We start from the raw sequence: 24772 nt of genomic DNA on the forward strand, positions 1-24772 counted from the left end.
TGAATAATGCTGTACTATTTAGTGTGAATTTTACTTTATGCAGAACAGCAATAGCTTTGGAAATTTTGCCTTTTGTGTAATTTATGAGACCTCCAGTTTAGACCTTCCTCAATCATAACTCCTAAAAATTTGGTCTGTATCCCATCTGTTTCTAATGTTACATTGTCTTTTTTCTTTTTATCACGAAATAAAATGAAATGGTAACACTTTATAATAACTACACCTTATTTAGCCTTAATAAAGCATGAACAAAGCCTTAATTAAAAATGAACAAAGACTTAATTAATAATGATTCAAGCTTAGTAACTACTTAATTACTATCTTAATTAGCACTTGCACTGAATTTACCTGTGCTGTAAATAGTTACTCATAATTATTTCATACTTAATTACTCATGAACTAACCATTTGAGCATTTATTAATGATTAGTAAGCTATGAGAGAATGATTTGCTAATAATACAATGCAATGATAATTCAGGCAGCTGTTATCTGTTAAGTCTTTTTGAGAGCTTTTCTAAAGTGAAGACTAATTATGCTCTATTAAGCGTGAATCATTATTAATTAAATCTTTGTTCATTATTAATTAAGTCTTTGTTCATGCTTTATTAAGGCTAAGTAAGGTGTAGTTATTATAAAGTGTTACCAATGAAATTTGTTTTTTAACATTAAGAATCAATCCATTTAAATCAAACCAATATTTTACTTTTCTTAACTCTTTGTTAACTTTACTTTTGACCCTTTTTATGTCTTTTCCAGAGTTAAATAATGTTGTGTCATCAGCAAATAGAAATATCCCAAGCTCCGAAACTTTAACAAAATCATTCATGTACAATATAAATAATTTGGGCCTAAGAATCGAGCCTTGGGGCCCACCCCCATTTGATTTTGCGTAATATGGGACCTTTAAACAATGAACAACCATTTAACACACTTCACTTTGTTATTAAACCCGCATAACTCAAGCAGAGCAGTGATATAAAATGTGATTCAGCTCTTACCGGACTACTTGTGCTTTATGCAGAATTAACACTTGGCAGTCAGTTCTGGGAATTCTCAATGACAGTGCTAGAAAATGTAGCTCTTAATGATAAAAAACACCTGTAATTACATACATAAATACAAAATACAATATGCTAAGCACTCAGTCGCTGACCTAGGCCCTCCTCCAGGCTTTTAGGGCCACTTCCAACACTGGGTCCAAAGCAAACTTACACTGATTCAAAAAGCCACTGAACTATTTCTTTGTTAATTTTGTATGAGGAAAGTGAAACTCACATTTGCAACATCACTAGTTCTTTATTTGACTGGTGTAACAATCCCACAATGCACCAGCAGTAAATCGGTGCTTGGCAGTATCAAAGTGCTCATTTCCTCTGTATAAATGTTCTCTGACTGGAGTACTGACAAAGGCTGAAGTTTTAATGACGTCCACAGGCGCTCGGAACAAAGTCTGAAACTAAACAGAAAATCTCACATGTGCTAATGGCCCCACATGTGGAGACACACAGACACTGGCAACAAAACAAGGCGTTTTAAAGTGATAGTATGGAACTTTCTGGAGGTGGTAAGTCACCTGCAAGATTCCATAAAACAATACATTTACATTCATGGAGATAAATATGTTTTTTTGGTTTTTTTTGCCATAATGTGGAATATTATTGCCAAAGGAACAAAATATCCATGGAAAACAACAAGAACCAAATAAGGTTTGTGGAGATGTAAGTCCTCCCAGAGTAAAGATGTTTTTCAGTGCAATAAAACCATAATAAATACATGTTTTTATTTGATTCTACTTTAACTTGGCTTTAATTAGACTATAAATAGTTGGGTTTCACGTGACGTCACAGGGCTACGTTTGTCAGCACGCAAAATCAGATGGAGGGCAGGAAGTGAACTGACTGGAGGAAAATGCCTATGTGTTGTGTAGTTTACAGCTGTGCCAATTGTTCTAACTGAGAGAAGGAAAAGCACATTTTTTTGAGTATTTATTTATTTATTTTGCACATATAACATGACAATAAAAGAAACACACTAGATAAAAAGTAGGTGTCGGAAGAGGCAAAAAACCCAATAGGGCTTATATTAAAGCCTCCACCTTATGAATACATAAAAAAATACATTTACACACCATGGATTAGATTCTTTTGATTCAACCATGGACTGAATGTAGTCGTCCACATAGGTCAGAAATGGGAAAAGCTGACAGAACAAAGCCATAAAAAGTGGATTACAAACCTATGTTTGCGATTAGAAGGAGCAGAATCCGCAAATGCTCATGTCTGCAGTGAACACTTCGACAAAGGTTTGTTACAAAGCTAAATTGTGGATTGTGGATTGTGTGTAAATTGTGGTTTACCTAAACATATCATAACTCACCTTGGCGAAGACCAAACGATAATCATCATTTAGGCATTTTGCACCAAGGTTGAGGATCCATCCACTGACAAAAAAAGTTATATGCCTCCAAACCTTTGTGCGCCTTCATCTGTTGTCTGGTGTAGAACAATGTCTGGAGAACTAGATAGTTCGTGATATTCTCTGCCTCGATTGTCGGCAAATCTTTTACTTCGGTTGAAAATTCTCTCATTTTCAATAAGATGGGGTCACTTCCATTGTATTTGTCAACTAACTGCTCTTACTTTTGCCTTGCTACTGGCTCTAAATCCTTAAATTAAGAACTCTTCTCCATATCTGTATTCTCCATAGCTGTGTTTGTCGTGTTTGTCTTCACCTGAAATTTGCGCGTCATCGGGATCATGTGATTGAAACCATCCTATTGGCAGTCCCAGCTCACCCCGCCCACAATCCAAGAGCAAAATGATTATGAACGCTTTCAGGTTTTCAATGTGCTTGAACCTGGGGCAGCAAAAACATCAGTGGAGTGACCATTATCAAAAGGGAGTTAGATGGATTCCTGTTCCCTGCTCCAACAGCTGCTCTGAAGATGTGAGTGTGGTCACTCGCTGTTTTCAGATGAGCGTGATTGACAGGTGGATTAGCCAATCAGGTTCACTTTCAGAATCCAAACAGATATGGATGCTTACGAGGAAAAAAAATCTGAGGGTACTGTGATAAAACACTGTGGATTTCTGCAGAGTCAATGAGCAACACTCTAAAATCTGTTCATGAGGTGAGATCTTTTGTGAATGATGACCAAAGTGCTCCTTTGTTTCACAAGCGACATTGAAATAAACAAATCAAATTGGACGATGATGGTTGATCGGGCGGGAGACATGAGCCAGAATGAGACTGAAATCCATCTGGATAATAAAAAGGAGAGATACAGAGGTGGGTAGAGTAGCCAAAAAACACTCAAGTAAGGGAAATGTTGCTTCAAAATAATATTACTCAACTACACTACCAGTTAAAAGTTTTAGAACACCACACTTTCTTGTTTTTTACTGTTTAACCAAAACGTATTCTAAACTTTTGATTCATGAAAGTGTCCACCTTTGGCAGATATACCAGCTGAACACACTCGTGGCTCATTCATTTTACAATAGAAATCAAATATTGTTCAGAAAGTTCTTCCCAAGTCTGTTGCAGAAGTTCCCATAAATGTGTGGCACTTGTAGGTTTCTTGGTTTTCACTCTTCTGTCCAGTTCATCCCAAAACCAGCTCCATGGGGTTTAAGTCTGGACACTGTGCTGAACACTCCATGTTTTCAAGCTTTACCATCTTGCTTTTTTTTTCCTGAGGTAGTTTTGGCAGAGCTTGGTCTTGTTTTGTATCTTTTATCTTTTTTAACCTCTGGCTGTTCAGTTCTTACCTTTGCACCATTTCAAGCTCTTCACTGGACTTGCACGACTTGAATTGCGATAAATAACTGGAAAAATGAGGGTGTTCTAAAACTTTTGACTGATTTTGACTGACAGACAAAGCTCTAAATAATGCATAAAAAAACTGTATTTTCAAAGGATAAACACAAATATGAGTCACATCTGAAGGAGCGGTGCAAAAAACACAAATGTTCAAATCATTTCATATTGTCAAAATAAAGCTTTTGTCCCTTGTAGACTTACTCACAGTGGGAAGAGGAACCAAAACTTTTTCTCAAGTTAGAATACTGGTGTTTCAATAAAAAATATTCAAGTAGGAGTAAAAGTAAGTGGCTAGAAAAATACACAAAAACGTACAATTTCGTTAAAAAGATACTCAAGTAAATGGGACTGAGTAAACTGCCCAAGTCTAGAGACATGTCATTCTCGATTCACGTGGCAAGAACTGTAATGTTTTATTGGACAAGACACTTCACTCCAGGACTATTTTTAATGATTACATGTACTTATTGTCAGCAGTGACAGTTGGAAGTGCGCATTTGTCAACATCTCAGCTCCACATATTTGGTTGTGCTTTATCCTTAAGAAATAACTTTTTTTTAATGTTTGTTTGGTGCTAAACCTAAATTGGACCCAGATTGTAAGTCACAGCTGGTGGTTTTAAAACATTTCCACAATCCTGGTTTTCATTTAAAAGTCTGTCTCTTAGCAGGTGCAACTGTTTACCACCAAAACAGTCAATATGACGAATGGATTTTTCATGTTAAGATGCTGCCAGTTTCGGATATTTCTTTTACTGCTGTGTTTATTTGACACAGTTTAAAAGCTGTTTCTTATTTTTAGGTTTTTGTCATAGCCTGATAAACCACCAGCTTCTATCTATCCATGTAGAGCTGTCAAAAGCAGGGGGGTTGACAGGATGATGAGTAAAAGGTGTGTTGTCCCAGGTGTTACGTGCAGGCGCATTGATTCGGATTATTAGTTGTTTTTGTTTTCTTTTGTAGTAAGTTGTAATTAGTCCTTGTTGGTAGAGTTGTTGTTTATGGTTTATTTTTGTTTGACTGTGTGGAGCCTATAAATACGGCTGGTTGCCTGTGGCGCGGTCTCTCTCTGCTCCTCCGCTCCGTGAGCCTTGCTCCGCCCAGCCCCGCTCACCTTGTGCGCTCCAGTCTCCGTGCGTGCGCCCTGAGGGCGGCCTCGCCCCTGTCAGCCAGGTGCAGGGTGGGCTCAAATGTAGCCTGTGTTAGCCGTTAGCCTTTTGTTTTGACCTGGTGGGACCGGCTGTCCTGTTTTCGCATTTCTTTTGGGTTCAGGTTGGTTTGGGTTTTTTTCTTGTTTGAGTTACAGGTGCTGGCACCGGCTTCTACGGCCCTGTACGGGGTTGGACCCGGTGTCGCACCTTTTTGTTCTGTTTGGCCGGCTCGCCAGGTCCACCTTTCTGTTTATTACTTTTCATTATCTTTTTCTGGGCACGGGAGGGTTTTTAAATTTCTTTAAAAAGGTAACGAATTAAAAAGTAAATCAATTAAGAACCAACGATAAATAAAAGAAATTAAAGAGCCATATCTTGACTCCTGTGTCCTTTTTAAATATGTTGAGACTCACCTTGTGGGGGTCATAACACCAGGCCCCAGGGTTTTAGGGGCCCAGGATTGGACCCTCCTCCTATTTATTTATATTAGAGAGAGGGCCCATGTCAGGCTTTTTACCCTGGGCCCCCAAATTTCTGTTGATGGGTCTAGTTAAAAGTATAGAAAAGCAGATGGGGCAGAGGAGAGGATTGAGAGGGCCCTCCTAGAATGAACAATGCTAGTCCTGAGTATTGAGTCCACTCTTTAGGCCCCATCCACACTGGTACGTAATCGAGTCACTTTCGTTACAGGTGAAGTGTTCGTTCACATTAATCTGATGGAAAACAGCTCCAGAGAAGGAACGATCTGGTGCCGCCAGCTCCCACAAATTCATCGGAGTACACATCTGACCCGGCACAGTGTGGACGCCTGAAAATGTTGATCTCTAGTTACCGTCCTTATTGGACCACGTCGCTGTGACTTGCGCCTTCCTGATTCGCTGGGTTCGTGACATCGGTCATGTGACTCTATTGCGGAAAACAGTCTAAACAAACCATAAACAAACAGGAAACAGCGTAACTAGAACTACTTATTACTTTCATACTTGGCATCTTCTTCGGCTCAAAATCAGCTGCTGCAACTTCAGACACGCTGCTCCACTTCCTTGTTTTTACCACCCACATGACGACGCAATGCCAGCCTAGTCACCTGACTTGCATTTCAGACAGTTTCTCATTACTGTGTGGATAGGGAAGGCTTTGATTGCGGACACAGAAACGACATGTATGGACAAAAATCATTTCCGATACGGTGATAGGTTGATTCGTTGCATTGGAAACGTAACCGTAAATGTAACGTAGTATCAAAAAACAAGTTTGATATGCTTCATAATTGATACTGTATATTGAAACTTTAGATAGTTTTTATTAGCCAAATATTTATTTATGTATTTATTTCTTTATTGCAGTGTTTAACTGTAATGATGGTAGGTCTCTTAAAGTCCGTAAGCTAAATGAGGTCTTAAGTTTCACTCATAAACGGTGAGAAAATAGTCGTTAGCTTTTCCGTAACTTGGATTATAATGATGAGAAGCAGCAGAGAATCAGAGGAAGAGGAGAAAAGGTGAGGAGCTGGATCAGAGAGGAAGAGGGATTAGGGCTCCACACTCACAAAGACAGACACAGACACTGGACTTTTCATCAAATTGTGCAGATTTATAGTGTTGAGTCCAATCTTAGTATTGTGACACTTTCATAATTGACATGTTGAAACTTCATATTGTTTTTATTTGCCAAATATTTCTTTATATAGTTATTTATTAATTGTAGAGTTTATCTGTTGTGTGATGTCAGGTCCTTTAAAGCTACACTATGGTTTTTGGCGGAGGGTCTGCCACCTGCTGGAGATGCATGTCCTGCACAGAGATGTTTCGTCACAAGTAGGTGAAGCCCAACGAGCTATAAGAGGGCACTAGAGAGATCGTTGCCATGGTAACCTACAGTAAAGAATGTTCCAGCGGACATGTTATGAGTGGAAAATTCTACTCAAGAAACTCATACAAACTAATAGGAAGCTGGACTTTTTCATTATCACTTTCTCTTTAATAGCCTACTGAAAGAGCTTTTTTGCATTTCTATTTTTTCTAATGGCCATATTTCTACTAAACTAATGTGAACAAATTAGCACACATTAGCAAACACTGTCAAAAAAGTTTTTAGATGAACAACACATTTTCAGGAGCCTGTGATCAGTCCGAGTGTTCATGATCCTGTGTAGGTGCTGGCGAATGATAACAAGTTTGTGACTGTAATTAATGGAAATATAAAAAGATCTGGAAGATTGGCATTGTGTTGTTTTCAATGGCCTGTGCTCATTAGTGTATAGTGGCAAAATTATTCTTTTTTTTAATCCACATTAATTCTTGAATTCTGGCCTGACGTCAGTTCCATTCAGTCAGAGCACCAGCATCTTACACAAACACAAAATATGAGATCATTACAGTCTTTTAATTCTGCATAATAGAGCAGTGCAGAGTTTTTAGGGTGAAAATGATTTTTGTTTTTTTAATTCAGCGAAAAAAAAGTATCCAGACAGAGTTCTTTGTACTATTAGAACCACAAATGCACCAGTGTCCATTTCAATGTTGTAATCCAGGGGTGTCAAACTCAAATTCACAGAGGGCCAAAATAAAAAACTGGGACTAAGTCATGGGCCAAACCAAATATTTATTGAAAAATTTCAACAACATCTGCATGTTTTCTCTTCTTTCGAGATATGTAACTTTAAACCTTTTCTTATTAAAATAAATATTTAATTATAATTTTACTTAAACACTGAATCCAGAACAAGCATAATATAAAATAATAACAAAATTTTGAATAAATAATGTCTCTATAGCATCTGTAGCCAGCAGGTCAGCTCTAATATATATTTGATATGATCTTGCGGGCCAAATATAATTATATAGTGAGTCAAATTTGGCCCCAGGGCCTGAGTCTGACACGTCTGTTGTAATCAATACATTTTCTGGCCCCATTTTTTTTTACATTATATTCAGTCTGAATTTGACTTTTATTTCTCTCACAAGATGGATGACATTTGCCACGGAAAAAGAATCCACGTTGGACCTAGACCTTATAATAAATCAGCCACTAGACCAAGTTACAGGTCAGATCCGTGGAGAGGGGATACCACTCACTCTAAAACGGGATTTTTAAGCAAGAAAATGATTTATAATTGAATAAATGTCGAATGTCATAGTGTGGAACATAGAAACAGCATCTTTATTATTACCATTTATATTTTGGCTCCTTGTTATTATAATATATTGTGATATTTGAGCTGCTGTGTCCAAATAATTTCCCCCCCGCCATAAAAGTTCCACAGTGCACCTTTAGGTCTCATTAGTGCCCATAAAATAGCATTATCTTCTCAGAGATTTGGACTGATTTAAACTTGTACATTTTTTCTTTTCAAATGAAGTCAGTTACAAGTCCATCTTTTCCATCATGTGCCTCTGATGTAGCCTGAGCAGTTTATCTCACTCTAAATGCAAATGACCACAGTCTGGCACTGAACAACAAGAACCAAGAGAAGAAAAAAAAAAAGTTCTGGGAGCTAAAATGTTGTGTTAGCTTGGTTTTGTAAGTCCACTTTTCTGTAAAATGAAGATAGATGTATAATGACCTTCAATCACACTGTTAGCAAATGAATACTGGGAGAAGTGTCTTGCCCAGTGACACAAAAACAGCAACCTCCAAATTTGTGTAGTCTTTAAAAAGTTAAGGTAATAGCTCTATAAAAGCAGTAGACTTATTCATTAGGGATGTAACGATGTCCAAATCTCTCAGTATTTCACGATATTTTCACGATACACATCTCACGGTTCGATATTTATTGCGATATTTTGTGGAGACCAACAAAATTGTGAATGTTACTTTTTGCTTTTAAAATCCAAGACTTTGATTCTGTCATAATCGAAAGAATTCAGATTTAAAAGTGCTTCTAACAATTATTTCTTCATATAATTGACACTGAAATGCAGCAAAGGATCGTGGTCTATGTAGTTCCGGTTGTTTTTGTACCTATATTGCTGAATTATAACTTAAGAGACTTGTAATTCGATATATTGTGATAGTATACGATATTATTGTGAGACGCTGACGATACAATATCACAATATTTCGGTTATTGTTACATCCTTACCATTCATATATACTGTACGGTGTCATTTATAGATATACAATGGCAAGGTTTGGACCGACAACCCTCTGGTTCATAGACAGATGCTTTATTGTTTGTCATATACAGTTATTCATTGAAGCTATTTTACTGCCTAAACTGCCAAAAACTTCTCCAAGACTACTATGAAGATGTGAGTCTGGTCCCTGGTGAGTCTCTCTTTTTTCAGATTTATATTTACTTTTGTGTAATTGTGTCTTATTTTACACCAGTCTCTTGCTATCCTTTTTGCTACTTATTTAGAATTCATTATTTCCACTTATTTTTTAAATCTTTGTTATTATATTATATTGTGAGTGAGCTATTGTGTCCAAATAGTTTCCCTTGTGGATCAGTGAATAAGTCTAAGTCTAAAGCCCAAAGTCATGCGTCAAATTGTCTAATTGTCAAATCATTAATCTGCGTCCCTGTGAACCCCCTCCGCAGAGCGTCAGAGTCAACTGCCTCCAAAATTTTGTAAGTACGTGTGGAACCAACGCAGACAGCAAGGAAAAGTGACGCAGACAATGAGGGCTGTGATTGGTCTTTTCTACATTTGCTCTACATGCATTTCTGTACTCCGCTATCTCACTTCGTTTTGTATACACAAACACAATTTTTAAATCAGTGCAGTGATGTGATCGCTGTATCAGAATGTTGTGGTAAAGAGGGAGCTGAGGCGAAAGGCAAAGCTCTCAATTTACCGGACAGTCTACGTTCATACTCTCACCTATGGTCATGAGCTCTGGGTAACGACTGAAAGGACAAGATCACGGAAAAGAACAGGACGGAAATGAGTTTCCTCCACAGAGTGGCTGGGCACTCCTTTTGAAATAGGGTGAGGAACTCAGTCACATGTGAGGAGCTCGGAGTAGAGTCGCTGCTCCTCCACATCGAGAGGAGCCAGCTGAGGTGGCTCGGGCACCTGTTCCGGATGCCTCCCACCAGAAGGAGGCCCCGGGGAAGATGCAGGACATGCTGGAGGGATGTCTCTCGGCTGACCTGGGAACACTTTGGGGTCACCTTGGAGCAGGAGGAAGTGTCCGGGGATGAAGGAAGTCTGGGAGTCTCTGCTTAGATTGTTGCCCTCGTGACCCGAACTTGGATAAGCAGAAGAAAATGGATGGATGGCATTTTTAAATCCGAGCTTCCTAGTGTTGTGGTGGTGAATTACTTTGTGGTACATAGACCTCGACACAGATCCATAAATCAAAAACAACAATGACAAGGTGAGAGCGGTCTTGTGAGTTGAGTCGACACAGAAGTATAATTTGGACTTAAGTCTAAGATGGGCGTGATTGACAGGTGAATGAACCAATCAGGGACACACATGGTCCATCTGTATCAAAACAAATATGGATGCTTATAAGAAAAAAAGCCAAGAAAAATACATATCCAATCAATATCTTACTGTTGACATAAATAAATAAATCATTTGTGGAGTGGTCAGATCCACTGAGCCGCAGGTGGAAACGTGTTATATAAAAACATGACCATTCACCAACTTATGATCATAGGTGACACAGATACATGCAAAAACACTGTACAGTTCTCCATTGAGTTCAAAAGCGTGGATAATACATAATGTCGTGTACAGAAAGGTTACAGAGAGGTGCTTTATACAGGGCGGTGGTTGGGAAGAGCCAGTGTGTTAGTGCTACAGTGAGCAGAATTTGAACTGTCCACTCTGCTTCACTTTGAGTCAATACAGCAGCAGGTGATGGACCACCGCTGTCCACTCCCTCACCGCTCCAGCACTCATCAACACCGCCCCGGGTACTACTACACTTTCCAAGTACACCGTGCAGTAGTAGCAGAAATAGTAGTAGAAGTACAGAAAGACTACAATTGATACTTTGCGCACCCCAAAACATTTGAAGTCTGAAAACTCAACGAAAAATGGATTACAAAAATGGACTTAAACATTACATTTTCAGGAGTCAGTGATCCATAAAACCATTCATGGTTCCTTTTAGATGTTTCAGAGCCATAGACAGAGCAGTGCCTCCATACACCAAACATATCAATAGTAGTTATGGTGATAGTAGTACTAGTAGAAGTAATAGTAGTAATACTAGTTGTAGTAGTGGAAATTTGTAAAGGGGTTTTGGTCAGTTTGATTATCAGTCCGCCATTTCCAAAAATAAGTCTGTGAAACAAGTTGATTACTCACAGTGCTTATACAAATACGGCTTTAGATTTTTGTGTGAAATATTCCTAACTTTCACGGATTAAAAATGCAAAATGTAGCTTTAAAGATCCTATATTACACAAAACTGAGTCCTGTTAGTCATGTCACAGATGCACCAAAGTACATCTGTGACATGTTAGTGCCATATGAACCATCTGCACTCTAAGGACTTCAGGGATCAGCCTCCTGCTGGTGTCCAGAGTCAGGACTAAACAGAAGGAGTCAGCGTTTCAGATTAATGCAGCTAAAACCTGGAACAGTCTTCGTGAAGATGTGAGACAGACCTCTGCTTTGACTTGTTTAAATCCAGGTTCAAAACGGTTCTGTTTAGCTGCATATGACTGAAAGGTTTTCATTCTACACTCTTCTCTCTAATTTATGTAATTAATGTCTCTCTCTCATTTAAATTTTATGATGATTATTTATGTTTTGGTTAGTTTTTATTGTGGTTTTAATGTATTTCTTTTCTATGACTTTGTGTACGATTTGTGCTATACAAATAAACTTGCCTTCCCTTAAAATGTTGCTACCTCATCAAAAACAGATCTGGAGTTGTGTTTAGTTTCATTCAAACATGTTTAACACTTTATTAAGTCTTTCTACATCTCCAAAGCTCAAAACACTCCATTCCGCAAGGCGTAGTTTTCAAGTTAACAGCTACTTTTTACATTTAGTTCAGAAAAAATTGTCAATTCCAGCACTGAAATGATCCACTGTGTTTGGTTTGAGAAAAGATTTGAGCTCAAATATGCAGAGTTTGTGTTAAAAATGTGTGAATGAAACAAAACACAACTCCAGGTATGTTCGTGATGACAAAAAAATTATAACATTACTCAGAAATCCGTGTATAATGGGCCCTTTAATCTGTCAAACTAAATTTCTAAGTTGGTTTATGAATATTTCAGCATCTCTTTTGTCACTGCAGCTGGACAGTCAAAACTATTCAAACTATTATTTCAACCCACAGCTGTCAGAACTCTTGTAAATACGAAGTCCTTTGTGTCCAAGAGAATCAGGAAGAGACAAGATGGAGGAGACATGGGCCCATTGTTCAACCGTCTATAAATACCTCCATCTGAATGCTCTGTGATTGGTGACACGTTATGATGAATACGGAGAGCCATTTGGGCCAAAAGTAATCTAAAAATGTGCAATCACCATCTTCTCCCATCATGCAACTGCCCCGGACTCGAAATGGCAGCGCAAGTGTTGGAGAGAGCCTTTTAAATGTGTTGCCGTAGATACGTAACCTTTAGTGACTTGTGGAGACTGCAAACTGCCCCCAATTAAACTAAACTTAGAAGCAGCTCTCATGGTCAAAACAGGCTTAAAAAGGATTAGATTCTGAAAAGGAGTTAGAAAATGGACCTTCAGTTTGGGGATTTTTAATGTTGTTGTTTTTTTCGAGTACACAGCCATTTGGAAATTTCAGTCTCAAACCGGGATTCGTCTTGGTTCGTCTCAGATTTGTCTCTACTCGGGATTGTGAGCAATAATCTCGGCATATCCATTTCAGACTTAATGCTTGCTACCAAAGTGTCAAGTAAGTCTCAAGTCTTTGACCTCAAGTCCGAGTCAAGTCCCAAGTCAAATACAGGCAAGTCCAAGTCGAGTCTCGAGTCACGGGTACCTAAATCCACGTCAAGTCCAAGTCGTCTGCTTTGAGCTTCAAGTCTTTAAACCAAACAACAAATATATCTTAAATTTTTGCAATTTATATGAATTTTAAACTAAACTGTACTTAAAAAGTCATGGTATATTTGGGTCCGGTCAAGTGGTAACAGAGAGAAACGGGCAGATTTTTTACATTCAAATAGCTCTTATTCAGAAACTAGAGGGACTATTGAAATAAGTAAAGTATTAGAATGTAGGAAAGAGTTACACTCCAACAGGGTAAAGTTAAACCTGTGATATTCTTTCAACTTGTTGACAAAAAATTTAAAAACTCGTGTCGGTAACGGAGGGAATGAAATATGCAGCACTTTTTGGGCAATAAATACAAACAGTGATAACTACCAGTTCTCACTTACATATCCTTAACAAACTGGTTTGAATATTTGCTTAATCTAGTTTTCTACCATATGGTACAAGATTAGGTTGAAAAACCTCTTACTTTTTGAGTAATGAGATTTTTTATTAAGAAAGGTCATGGTAACGGAGGGAAAAGTAATGGAGGGAAAATTGTGCAAGCAAGTAGAAGGTTCATGATTTTGCATAATTTGTCAGCTTTTTTCTTCTGAATACTTTAATATTACTTCAAAATGAAAGGAAACTATTTCTATAAAATATGTCAGTCCTTCCAAGCAAATTTTAATCATTTTAAATACTTTTTTTTTTGAAAAATCATGTACCTTCATCAACAGTTCAAAGATCGAATAACACAAGATATGATGAAATACATCCATTTATTTTTCATGATTTGCAGGTCTTTGAAATTTGGGAAATTAATTTTTGTTCCATGTTTCATACATGGTCTGTTTAAAACGTATGTAACTTTAGAACCAAAAATGGTACAGAAAAAAGGTCAACAGTTTCATAAACTAGAGTACATATGTATCTGTTGAATACATTTTTATATCAGATGCATTAACTTGAATTTTTGGCCTTGCTGTTTACTTCTGCTTGACCGGGCCCATTTATATATGAGTATTTATATAAGAGTTGTAGAAAAGCAAATTTGACTTGAATGCAAATTAGGGATGTAACAATAACTGAAATATCGTGATATTGTATCGTCAACAGTCTCACAATAATATCGTGGGCTGTCACAATATATCGAATCACAAGTTCCTTTGCTTATATTTATTGTTTTACAATAGTAAAAGCTTATAAACATCGAGAACTACATATCCCATGATTCATTTCAGCACAGACAACATGAAGAAATATGTTTTTGACTTGAATTCTTGAGATTATGATGGAAATAATTCACACCAAAATCTTGTCAAGGTATTTTAAAAACAAAAAAGTGTTCTATCTACAGTTATATTAGTCCAGGGGTGTCCAAACGTTTTTCATCAAGGGCCACATATGTAAACAGAGATGAAGTAGAGGACTGATCGAGGACCGTTGACTGGTGTTCAATAAGGCGAATGATTGAAATATGTGCATGTTAAGTTAGAATGAGCCATCAGTCTTTATTCATGCTAAGATCCTTAAAACCACACACTAAATATTCAGTATTAGCTTTATCAAGGCAGATTTTCAAAAAACTTGCAGTAAAAAGTTAAATTTTAATTGATGCAAGTTAATTTGGTCCAATTCACCTGAAAGAAATTGAAAAAAAATTGTCTGAGGGCCGCATTTGGCCCACGGGTCATAGTTTGGACATGACTGTATTAGTCTCTTCAAAATATTGCAATAAATATCATACAGTGAGATGCATATCGTGAAAATATGATATCGTGAGATTAAGATATCGTTACATCCCTACTGTGAATTCTTACAATCAGAACAGAAAGCTTCAAGATTTAAGAACAGTTTACTTGTCAACCTTGTCTAAGCATCGAGTCTTCTCAAGTCACAGGGCTCAAGTCGAGTCAAGTCCCAAGCCAATGACCTTCAAGTCCAAGTTGAGTCCCAAGTCTTTGCCTGTTTTATCAAGTCAAGTCTCAGGTTCTAAAAATAGTGACTCAAGTCTGACTCAAGTCCAAGTCACGATTTGCAAGTCCCCACCTCTTCTTGCTACAGTTAAAGTGCAAAATGTTCACTCTTGTATGACGCTTACTACTCAGTTTTATGATACAAACTGCAGAAGCTCCGGAAGATTCTCAGGGTAAAACTATCAGCTGAAGATAACATTTATAAATGGACAATACAAAAGGTTTGGTTAGACTCTCAGACCCTCAGATTCTCAGAAACTCTCTGCTAGATGCTTTTAGACTCTTTCTTTTTTACCCGTTTGTCACCCTTACACTGTGAATCCTGCTGTAACATCATTAAAGTGAGTGTAGAACGATCTCCGTGCCTCTGCGCCTGCTTTTTCTTTTTGCAAGATACAACAGAAATCAAAAGGATCCAGCTTTTTCAGGTCCAGTATTGATTTAAATACAATGGCTTTACGTATTTGCAAATGATCAATATCAACCGATACCAGTGCAGGGAGTGAAAACAGCATTTATTTTCTTTATACAAACATAAAATAGGACAAAACTGATCCAAATGTGTTATGTAGATGTGTTTTTGATGAGGTAACACTTTTTAACATGGAGTTTTTGCATAATCTTGGACCTTTAAAGTGTGAGAAAGTGAGCAAGTCACAGATACAAATCAGAAAGTTCTTTACAGAGAGCAGGTGCAACCCAATTCAAGCAATATTGAGATCTCCAAAATGCATGTACGATTGGATTCATTTACATTTTAAAAATATACAGTTTATACATAACTCTAAGGATGAAAGTTTGTGTGAAGATAAGGAAACAACTTTCTTTGTTTCTTTGTGATTACATTTTTGAGGAATGTATCTGTACTCGGTCCTTGTTCAAATACAGAAAACTTATCTACTGAATCTGAAAAGTGAAGAAAAACAATATTTAGAGTTTAATCAATTCTGGAAATATTCAAAGGTCGCCGCAATTTGTACTCAACTAAGAGTAACGTTACTTTAAAATAATATTCCTCAAGTAAAAGTAAAAAGTAGTGACCCAAGAAATCAAGACTCAAAGGTGCACTATGTAATGTTGTTGTGTCCTTAGGCAAGACACTTCACCCATACTGCCTAGTATGAAAGTGGTGTGAGTGTCGATGGCGCAGATTCGCAGCCTCGCTTTCGTCAGTCTGTCCCAGGGCAGCTTTGGCAACAAAAGTACTGTATCTTACCACCACGGGGTATGGAAAGAATAAATAATGCACCAAATTGTAAAACAGCTTTGGGTGTCAGGAAAAGTTGATGTATTATTTAGGGGTGTCAAATTATCGCGTTAATTGCGATTAATTAATTACAGTCATATTTAGCGCGTTATGTTTTTTAATCGCGTTAATCTCATTTTTAATCTCTAACTTTACTGTTTCTGTATGCGAGTTGCTTTATTATAAAACCTGTTTTATGTGTTGTTGGGACAACAACACACACACAAAAAAACACATTTATACATTTTTTTTTATTTCGGTAATTCCACTCATTGCCGGAAACCCACACAGAACGCACACAGTAACACGTCTTGTTAACGTTGGCGGCGTCAGTCACACAATGGACGAGGTCGAAGAGCCAGTAGAACAGAGCAGCAGTGCACAGGTAAAAACACATTCGTGTCTTGGAAATTATTCTCCTGACGTGAAATATAAAAGAAAATAACAAATATAAAATCACCTACAACTTAAATGTCACTGGTGAAAACAACCTGCATAGACTCATGATGTCTGCACTACTGTCCTATAGTGACCTGCCACATGAGGGGACACGCACACAAACACACACAAACACAAACACAAACACAAACAAACACACACACCTTCATCATCGTCATTAACCTGAGAACGCGCGGACCACGTTTCCTTCCGTAGTTACTGCGCGGACACCGACGTGCTCCCGTGAGCCGCGTGTGGATCGTGTTTTCTCGCGTACGCTGCGTAAACCGCGCTTCCTCCTGTGCGCCTCTAAACCAGAACTAACACCAAGACTAAAACCGGGACTTATCCAGTCCAGGACTAAACCAGGACTAAACCAGAACTAAAACCAGGATTAATTCATTCCAGGACTAAACTAGGACTAAACTAGGACTAAAGTAGGTCTAAACCAGGACTAAAACCAGTGATCTCATATATAAAGCATTTTCTCTATCAATAATATTTTTAATATGGTTAAGGAAAGACTGGACTTTTTATTGTCTTTAAGTAGACAAAAGTTATTATGTTCAGATTTCCTCGTCTTTGCTACTTTACAGCAAACAGTTTCTTATTCATGGAGACTTGGGCTCAACAGCCAATTTGGAGAGATTTGTTAAACAATAAATGACTTTATAAAGTCACTTTTTTGTTCTATATCAGTCTTTTGATCTGCCACAATAATGTAATAATGAATTTAAATGAAAATACCTCAAATTTAAGCTTTTCTCAACAATTTTTAGGTGAGATTAAAATGAGATTAATTAGATTAATTAATTACAGATCATAATTAATTAATCTCTCAATTTTTTTAATCGCATGACAGCACTAGTATTATTATTATGTAACAGTTGTGGAATTACCTCTACATGTGTCACATCTGCTGTCCATGTCCAACTAGGAAGTACAGTTTAAAGTTAAAACTTAACCAAAAAAAAAAAAATAAAAAAAAATGAAGGAAAGTAAAGAAAAGAAAAACTAGGCAATATTTTTTAGTACATTCTTAAATAGAAATGTTGATGAGGAGGTATTTTACTTCTATGGGGTAACATATTTAGATCACTATCTTACCCTTCACTTTCACTTTCGTTTTTAACACTGAGTCTCCCCTCCTTCTGGTCTTCCTTTGATACATGACAACTTCAGTTTGAACAGTCAGGTCGCATTCATCCTACCTACACGTCAGGCTCAGAGTCTAGTCAGTGGAGGGAAAGTGAGGTTAGCGAGTTTATTAATATTTGGGTGGATCGCTGTACTCAGACCAAATTGGAGGGGTCTTATTGGAACGAGACGGTTTTTGAAATGATTGCCAAAGAAATGGGCGAGCGTGGTTATAGAAGGTCCTGGGTCCAATGTCAACGAAAAATAAAGAGCCTGCAAGCCAAACACAACAAGGCTAAAGACTCAAACAAACAAAGCAGCTATGGATGTGTAATCTGTCCATTTTTTGAAGAACTGGATCATATTTTGTGAGACAAGCTCAGCGTTTAGGCAACTTCCATAAACGTCGTTGTGTCCTCCAATGCGCATGCGGGACACTTTTGGGCATTTAAAGTCCACATACAAGTCGCATTTAATTGGAAATGTGAACCACCTTGCAAAAAAATCTGATTTCACAAAAATTCTGAATTGGGCATTAAGCCCTGCAGTCTGAACTTAGCTTAAGTTTACTCCCCCTTCAGAGCGCACATTACAATCATCCTGCTATTGAAACTACTGCACATCGCATCAGGTTTGTGAAGTTGTAGTGTATTGTTTTGTATCATGCTTTGTATATTTATGGAGAATTGCCGTGTGGGAGAAAGAATAAGATAAAGTGAGCACAGAATCTTACATCTGAACGTAAGAACTGTTCAAATAAGGCTCAGGAGAGATCTCTAGATGACTCAGACATGCATGGATAACATCTAAAACCTCTTCAGACATATTTTTGATGAGTGAAAAACGTTATAACAGTTTGGAAAGCTAAAAAAAAATTGCATAATACCTCCTCTATAACTGTTTGAGTGAAATGAGCCATCTAACCTGTCACACGCTCTTCTTGTGATCTTTCTCTGAGGGCCTCATTAAGCTGCGGATGATTTTGACTCCGGACTTAAACCTCTTTGTCCAGGCTCCTCCGTGTAATGAGCTCTATTCAGTCACTGCTCCTCCTGTCTGTCTCCCACAATGCACCTCTCCCCGCTCTACATAGGCTAATCATATCTGTCGGACGGAATCATAAGGAACGTCTCTGATTGTCTCTGAGGGAACCAATCAGAATTGAGCTGGTGGGCGGGCCTAAGGCAAAAACACAATACTGCAAATTAAACGTTTTTTTTTATTACTGTAAAGGTTAAAGAATATTCTGATTTGATGAAGCACTGTGTCATTTTCTGGCAGAAGGTCAGTATAGTTTTAAAGAGGCGGCTTTCTACCATGTTATAACATTTTTCACTCATCAAAAACATGCCTCAATATGTCATCCATGCATGTTTGAATAATTGAGCGATCTCTCCCAGAAACCAGAAGTGGGGACATGCAAGTCGTGACTTTGACTTGAGTCAGAGTTGAGCCAATATTTTTAGGACATGAGACCTGACTTGATAAAATGGACTAAGACTTGGGACTCAACTTGGACTTGAGGCTTGAAAAACACTTTTAAATCTGAGTTCTTTCTATTCTGACCTTAATGATTCACACTAAGAGCTTATCAAGATATTTTAAAAGAAAAAGTTTCCATTTCTAAAAGTCTTACATACTCTATAAATACTCATATATAGATATACTTATGACTTTATAAGTACAATTTATCTTAAAAGTCATATAAATTGCAAAATTCTAAGCTATATTTGGTACTTTTTTGGTTTAAAGACTTGAAATGACTTAAGTTCAAAGCTGACGACTTGGACTTGACTTGGACTTATGGGCCAGTGACTTGAGACTCGACTTAGACTTGCCTGTATTTGACTTAGGACTTGACTCGGACTTGAGGTCAAAGACTTGAGACTTACTTGAGACTTGCAAGACATCGACTTGGCCCCATCTCTGCCAGAAACTATTCGAACTTTCCTTGCGGTTTGTTCTAAGATTCTGGACAATGCTCCACCCACAAGTTTATGTCACCCCTCACGACAATAGGCTCTATTCTCGCTTACGTCACAAACCAGGAAGAAGTTTGGAAAGATGTGATGACAACTTCCAGTGTAGTTCCCATCTCTAGGCTCGCCGACCGACTCTGATAAAACCCACTGAAGTAAATGTGATCAGTGGTAAAATGAAGACTGCATACTGTATGTGCTTTTTGAACTTGAGCTTGATCTTGGTGCCTCATTTCTTCTAATCACATGTACCCAGTGCGCTCGGAGTTGTGCGTCAGTGGGGAAATGATGAAAACTGAAGTACGGTTGTAATTATTGATTAGAGGAACATTACAGAAAGCTACAACGACAAGGAGATGAAGAAAACTGGGCCATTTTCCCATTTCTCCTAGATTTTGTCAGACTTAGTACTGTGAAAAGAGCCTGCCGGAAGTTGTCATAGCATGTTTCCAAACGTCTTCCTGGTTTGTGACGTAAGCGTGAAAAGAGCCTATTCTAAAAACTGTCCACTACAACTTGACAAACCTGATGTAATGAGCAGTAGTTTCATTAGAGGGATGTACACTGATGCTGTGATAGCGCTCTGACAAGGGAATGAGCAAAGGAAATGGGGATTACTGACTCAGAAAACTAAATTGTTTTCCATGAATATAGCATTTTTCAAACAATAAAAGGTAACATGGTGTTCTAAATATTATATGTGTTAGCAGTAAATACCTCATAGAAGTAAAAATGCCCATCTGTCATGCAGTATTCATTTTCAATTACAAGTCAGTAAGTGTTTGTATTGATAAAAAAACAAATATCCTCAAAGTCATGTATAAAGCAAAGTGTAATTTATTACCTGTAAATATTCAAAAACTGTTTGAGATGAGAACAAGCCACTACAATTTAATGGAACCTACATGTTTAAAAAACCCAGATTCAGAACCAAGGTTATGGAGCGAAGCGTCGCTGTGAAAGGAGTTCACTTATGGAATAGTCTTGACAAAGAAATAAAAGAATCAAGTACAATGATGACATTTAAAAAACATATAAAATCAAATGCACTGTGTCTGTATGAAAAAGAAAACTAAGTTGTGTATAATAATGAAGATTTACTGTTTGCAATTGATCAGTAATTGTGCCTGAACTAATATGGAAGGTTTAGTGATGATCAGTGTTGATGTTTTGTCTTGAAAAAGGAAAGGGGGGCAGATAACATAAGATTTTTTCTTCTTTCTGCTCCTTTTCATTCATTTCTTGTGTGTTTGATGTTGTGACACTGTAGATGTCTTTTTATGCTTTATGAATGAAATAAATAAATACATTTAAAAAAAATAAAAATAAAAAAACAAACAAAAAAAAGTGTTTGACGTCGGTTCTTGAATGGTGGTTCCCTTTTCACAGATCTGACCTGTAACTTGGTCTGAAGCTTCCACTTGTTTGTCTCCTTGTTTGAAGTTTAATACCATATTCTAGGCATGAATAACGTGTCCTTTGAGAGCCTATACCAGATCACCACATCACTTCAAAACTCACACATGGAGAAGGCGGTATATGAAAAAAAATCTTTATTTGAACTTCATAAACAAAAGTACCAGTCTAGGACAGCCAGGAGAACGCTCAGAATGTCAACACAAATAAGATCTATCTACACGGTGTCATTCAAATGGTTTTCTAATCATGTGAGATGTGATGAGAAGTGTAAACTAGTGAACTGTACATCATGTGAGACATCAGGGTTCAACTGAATCACTAGTCCAGTTTTTGTGATACGGAGAATCACAATCAATGCCTGTTTATTGCTGGTTGATGTTTGGAAAAATAGAAAAGATAAATATCCGAGTTTAAATTTAAAAAGCTTGTACATGAGTTTAACCATGAGCGAACTGGGAATCAAACCAGGGATCTTCTGTTTTTTCTGTCTGGCTCTCCACAAATCAAAAATAAATTAACCATATACGTTTCTAATTATATAATTTAGCACCTTGAGGGGTTTCAACAAGTCTGTGAAGAAATTATTATTATGAATAGAACTGTATTTACAAAAACGTTTATGGAAGTTTCTGTTAAAGGTCCTATATGACAAATAATGGATTCTTGCCATGTTATAATGTTATTAACTCATCAAAAACATACCCAGGGTTGTGTTTTGTTTCATTCACACATGTTTGAGTAATCCTTTATTATTAGTTTATCTACATCTCTAAAGCTCAAATACTCTGTTTCACCTTGTGATGTCATGAAGTGGGAGTTTTCAAGTTAACAGCTACATAGCAAGTAAGTAAATAAAGTTTATTTATATAGCGCTTTTCACAGACATAGGTCACAAAGTACTAGCATGACTGATCAACCGGTTTCACTTTGTGGAAACCGTCTGACCCCGCAGCATTAGGATTCGTTTGCTCAATGGTAGGTGGGTACTTTTTTTTTTATTTAACCAATCGCTGCTATTTGGTTGTGATGTATGTAATGTGCCGCTAAATGGTATATTAAGCTTTTCCCAAATCCCATAAAAAGAAGGGCAATAACGTCTTTCCTCTTGATAAAATTCACCAAACATTCTCTTTGTTCCGGCTTTAAATCCTCGATCTCGGGAATCATTGCCAACACAGAATGTATGGCTCTTTGCTGATTGGCTGCATTGCAAATCGTCTATTGTATTCCGATTCCTGACCTAGTCGCTGGAGAGAAATGAACTTGAATGGAGGCACTAGGAGGCGCCAGACTGGTTAACAAAGTGCTTCACATACAAAAGATAAAAACAGCAGAAGAACATGTGATCCTTTTGGCAATTCCAGGGCTGAATTTATCCAGATGATTCTAATGAAAGTGTGTGGAGTTTAAAAACACAGTGAAGCTTTTACCACATAACATCACAAGGTGGAACAGAGTATTTACTGTTTGAGAAAAGAACTGTGTTTTAAACGTGTAAATAAAGAGGCAGTAGGCTTTCATCAGATAAACATGTGCTGAAACGTTGCACGGTTTGTCCTAATAAATCTCTGTGTGGGATTTTTATGTTCTTGGGCCGCTCCCTCTCCTCCAACACACCCGTCTCAAGTAATTGATGTGTCATTCTCTTATAAACGAGTAAATAAATAAAACAAAAAACAAAACAAAAACCCACAACTCCAGGTATGTTTGCGACGAGGAAACAACATTAAAACATAGATCAGAAAATAGCGTAAAATGGGCCCTTTAATGTAAAAAATATTGCAAAACGAAGCTACTAAAGTGCAAATTGACAATAAATAAACACAGAATAGAATAGAAGAGTATATTTACACATATGTACAACCGCAGTACACCTTGTCCTAACTTGAAGGCTGACTATCCGATAATAAAAGTAAATGCAGTTGTGTGTTATGATGATTGTGCAAGTCTAAAAAGTTGATGCATTTGCTTATGTTTTCCTTTTAGTGGGGCAGATTTTGATGTCTTTCCTCCCTGCAGCTGTTCTTCTTGTGTCTTCGTCCTCTCCCGTCTGCTGCTTGGCAAAGTTTACGAACACCTGCAACAGACACACACGGGTTTGGGTTAGGCTCAGGTCTGATCACAGCAGAAACTACTTTGAAAATGAGGAGTTGGATCTGTGCTGTTGTGTGTTTGTAGAAATATTATTGCAAGTGAGACACAGCTGCGCATAAACGGCTATTTCTGTTTAAAAGGCTCATATTACGCTATTTTCTGATGTGTTATAAAGTTGTTTCCTTATCACAGACATACCTGGAGTTGTGTTTTTGTTTCGTTCGCACATGTTTAACACACAAACCCTGTATATTTAGGCTGAGCTCTTCTCTCAAACAGAAAACACTGTGTTCCGCCCAAATCTGTTTCACCCTGGTGCTCTTCAAACTTGGAATTAGAGTCATTGCAAAGAGAAAAAGGGCTGAGGCTCTCTAGAGATTTACAAAAATGTTAAAATACTTTCTTATGTCACTGGACACTGCTGTAACAGTTTCAAAACAGTTCCCATTGAACAATTAAAAGGACAGTTCGGAATTTTGGACATAGGATCTCATTTCCTAGTGAGTCAGAGTGTTGGAAAAATGTGGAGACACTTTTTTAAATATTCCATCCAGTCCTTGTATTTGCAGAGGTCGCTGGTGTTAGACTAGTGCATGTCAATGGCCATAGTTATTCTGCCACTAAAAACAGTCTTACCCACTCCACAAAACACTCGAGGCAAATCTATTATTACACCAGACTGTCGATGTGAATTAGTCAGGCTGGTGCCACCTAGTGCCTCCGCTCAATTTCATTTCTCTCCAACAACTAGGTCAGGAATCAGAATACACTAGACGGTTCACAAAAAACCCGGAAGTGCAAGTTCAATCACCATCCATACATTCTGTGTTGGCAACAATTCCTGAGATCGAGGATTTAAAGCCAGAATAAAGAAAATGTTTGGTGAATTGTATCAAGGGGAAAGACTTTATTGCGCTTCTTCCTACGGGATTTGGAAAAAACTTAATATACCAGTTAGCCCTGTTAGCAGCGCATTACATACGTCACAACCAAATAGCAGTGACTGGTTAAAAGAAAAAAGTATCCGCCTACAGTCGAGCAAGCAAATCCCAACACTGCGAGGTCAGACTGTTTCTACAAAGTGAAACCAGCTGATGAAGCAGGCTATGTGAATGTCTGTGTTGATAGAATATCTTTAGAAGTAAAACCAACCTTGCATTTGAAAGATTTATGTCTGAGCAGCAGCAGTGAGTTGTACTTCCTGATAGAAAGCTTGGCAGAGGCGGAGTGATATATGAGAAAATAGTCCCTCAACATGCGACGATTCATGCGATGCAAGGTTAGTTTTATTTCAAACATTATTCTGTCAACACAGACATTTACATCGACAGTCTGGTGTAATCATAGTTTTGCTTCGGGTGTTTTGTGGAGTAGGTAAAACTGTTTTTAGTGGCAGGATATCTTTGGCCATTATTAGCCTCTGCAAATACAAGGACTGGATGGAATATTTAAAAAAGTGTCTCCACACGTCTCCAACACTCTGACTCACTAGGAAACGAGGCCCTATGTCCAAAATCCCCGACTGTCCCTTTAAATATGTCTATAAGCGGAGACAGACTGAAGTTGCTATCACAAAGAGTCCTTCTGGATTTAT

The 24772-nt window shown here is 37.6% G+C and overlaps 1 protein-coding gene across 1 annotated transcript in view; it reads right to left on the bottom strand.

Moving 5' to 3' along the window:
• Nucleotides 1-21093: 21093 nt before the first annotated feature.
• LOC110153460 (retinal-specific phospholipid-transporting ATPase ABCA4-like) overlaps nucleotides 21094-24772 on the bottom strand; it is a 116900-nt gene continuing 113221 nt past the window's right edge. Inside the window, exon 51 of the mRNA XM_055151362.1 lies at nucleotides 21094-23161. Coding sequence (XP_055007337.1) covers nucleotides 23054-23161 — 108 coding nt within the window. The 3' untranslated portion in view covers nucleotides 21094-23053. The remainder of the gene's footprint in view (nucleotides 23162-24772) is intronic.

This window comes from Boleophthalmus pectinirostris, unplaced genomic scaffold (assembly GCF_026225935.1).
Source record: "Boleophthalmus pectinirostris isolate CB_2022bp ecotype Guang Dong unplaced genomic scaffold, ASM2622593v1 HiC_scaffold_16, whole genome shotgun sequence".
Lineage (NCBI taxonomy): Eukaryota > Metazoa > Chordata > Actinopteri > Gobiiformes > Gobiidae > Boleophthalmus > Boleophthalmus pectinirostris.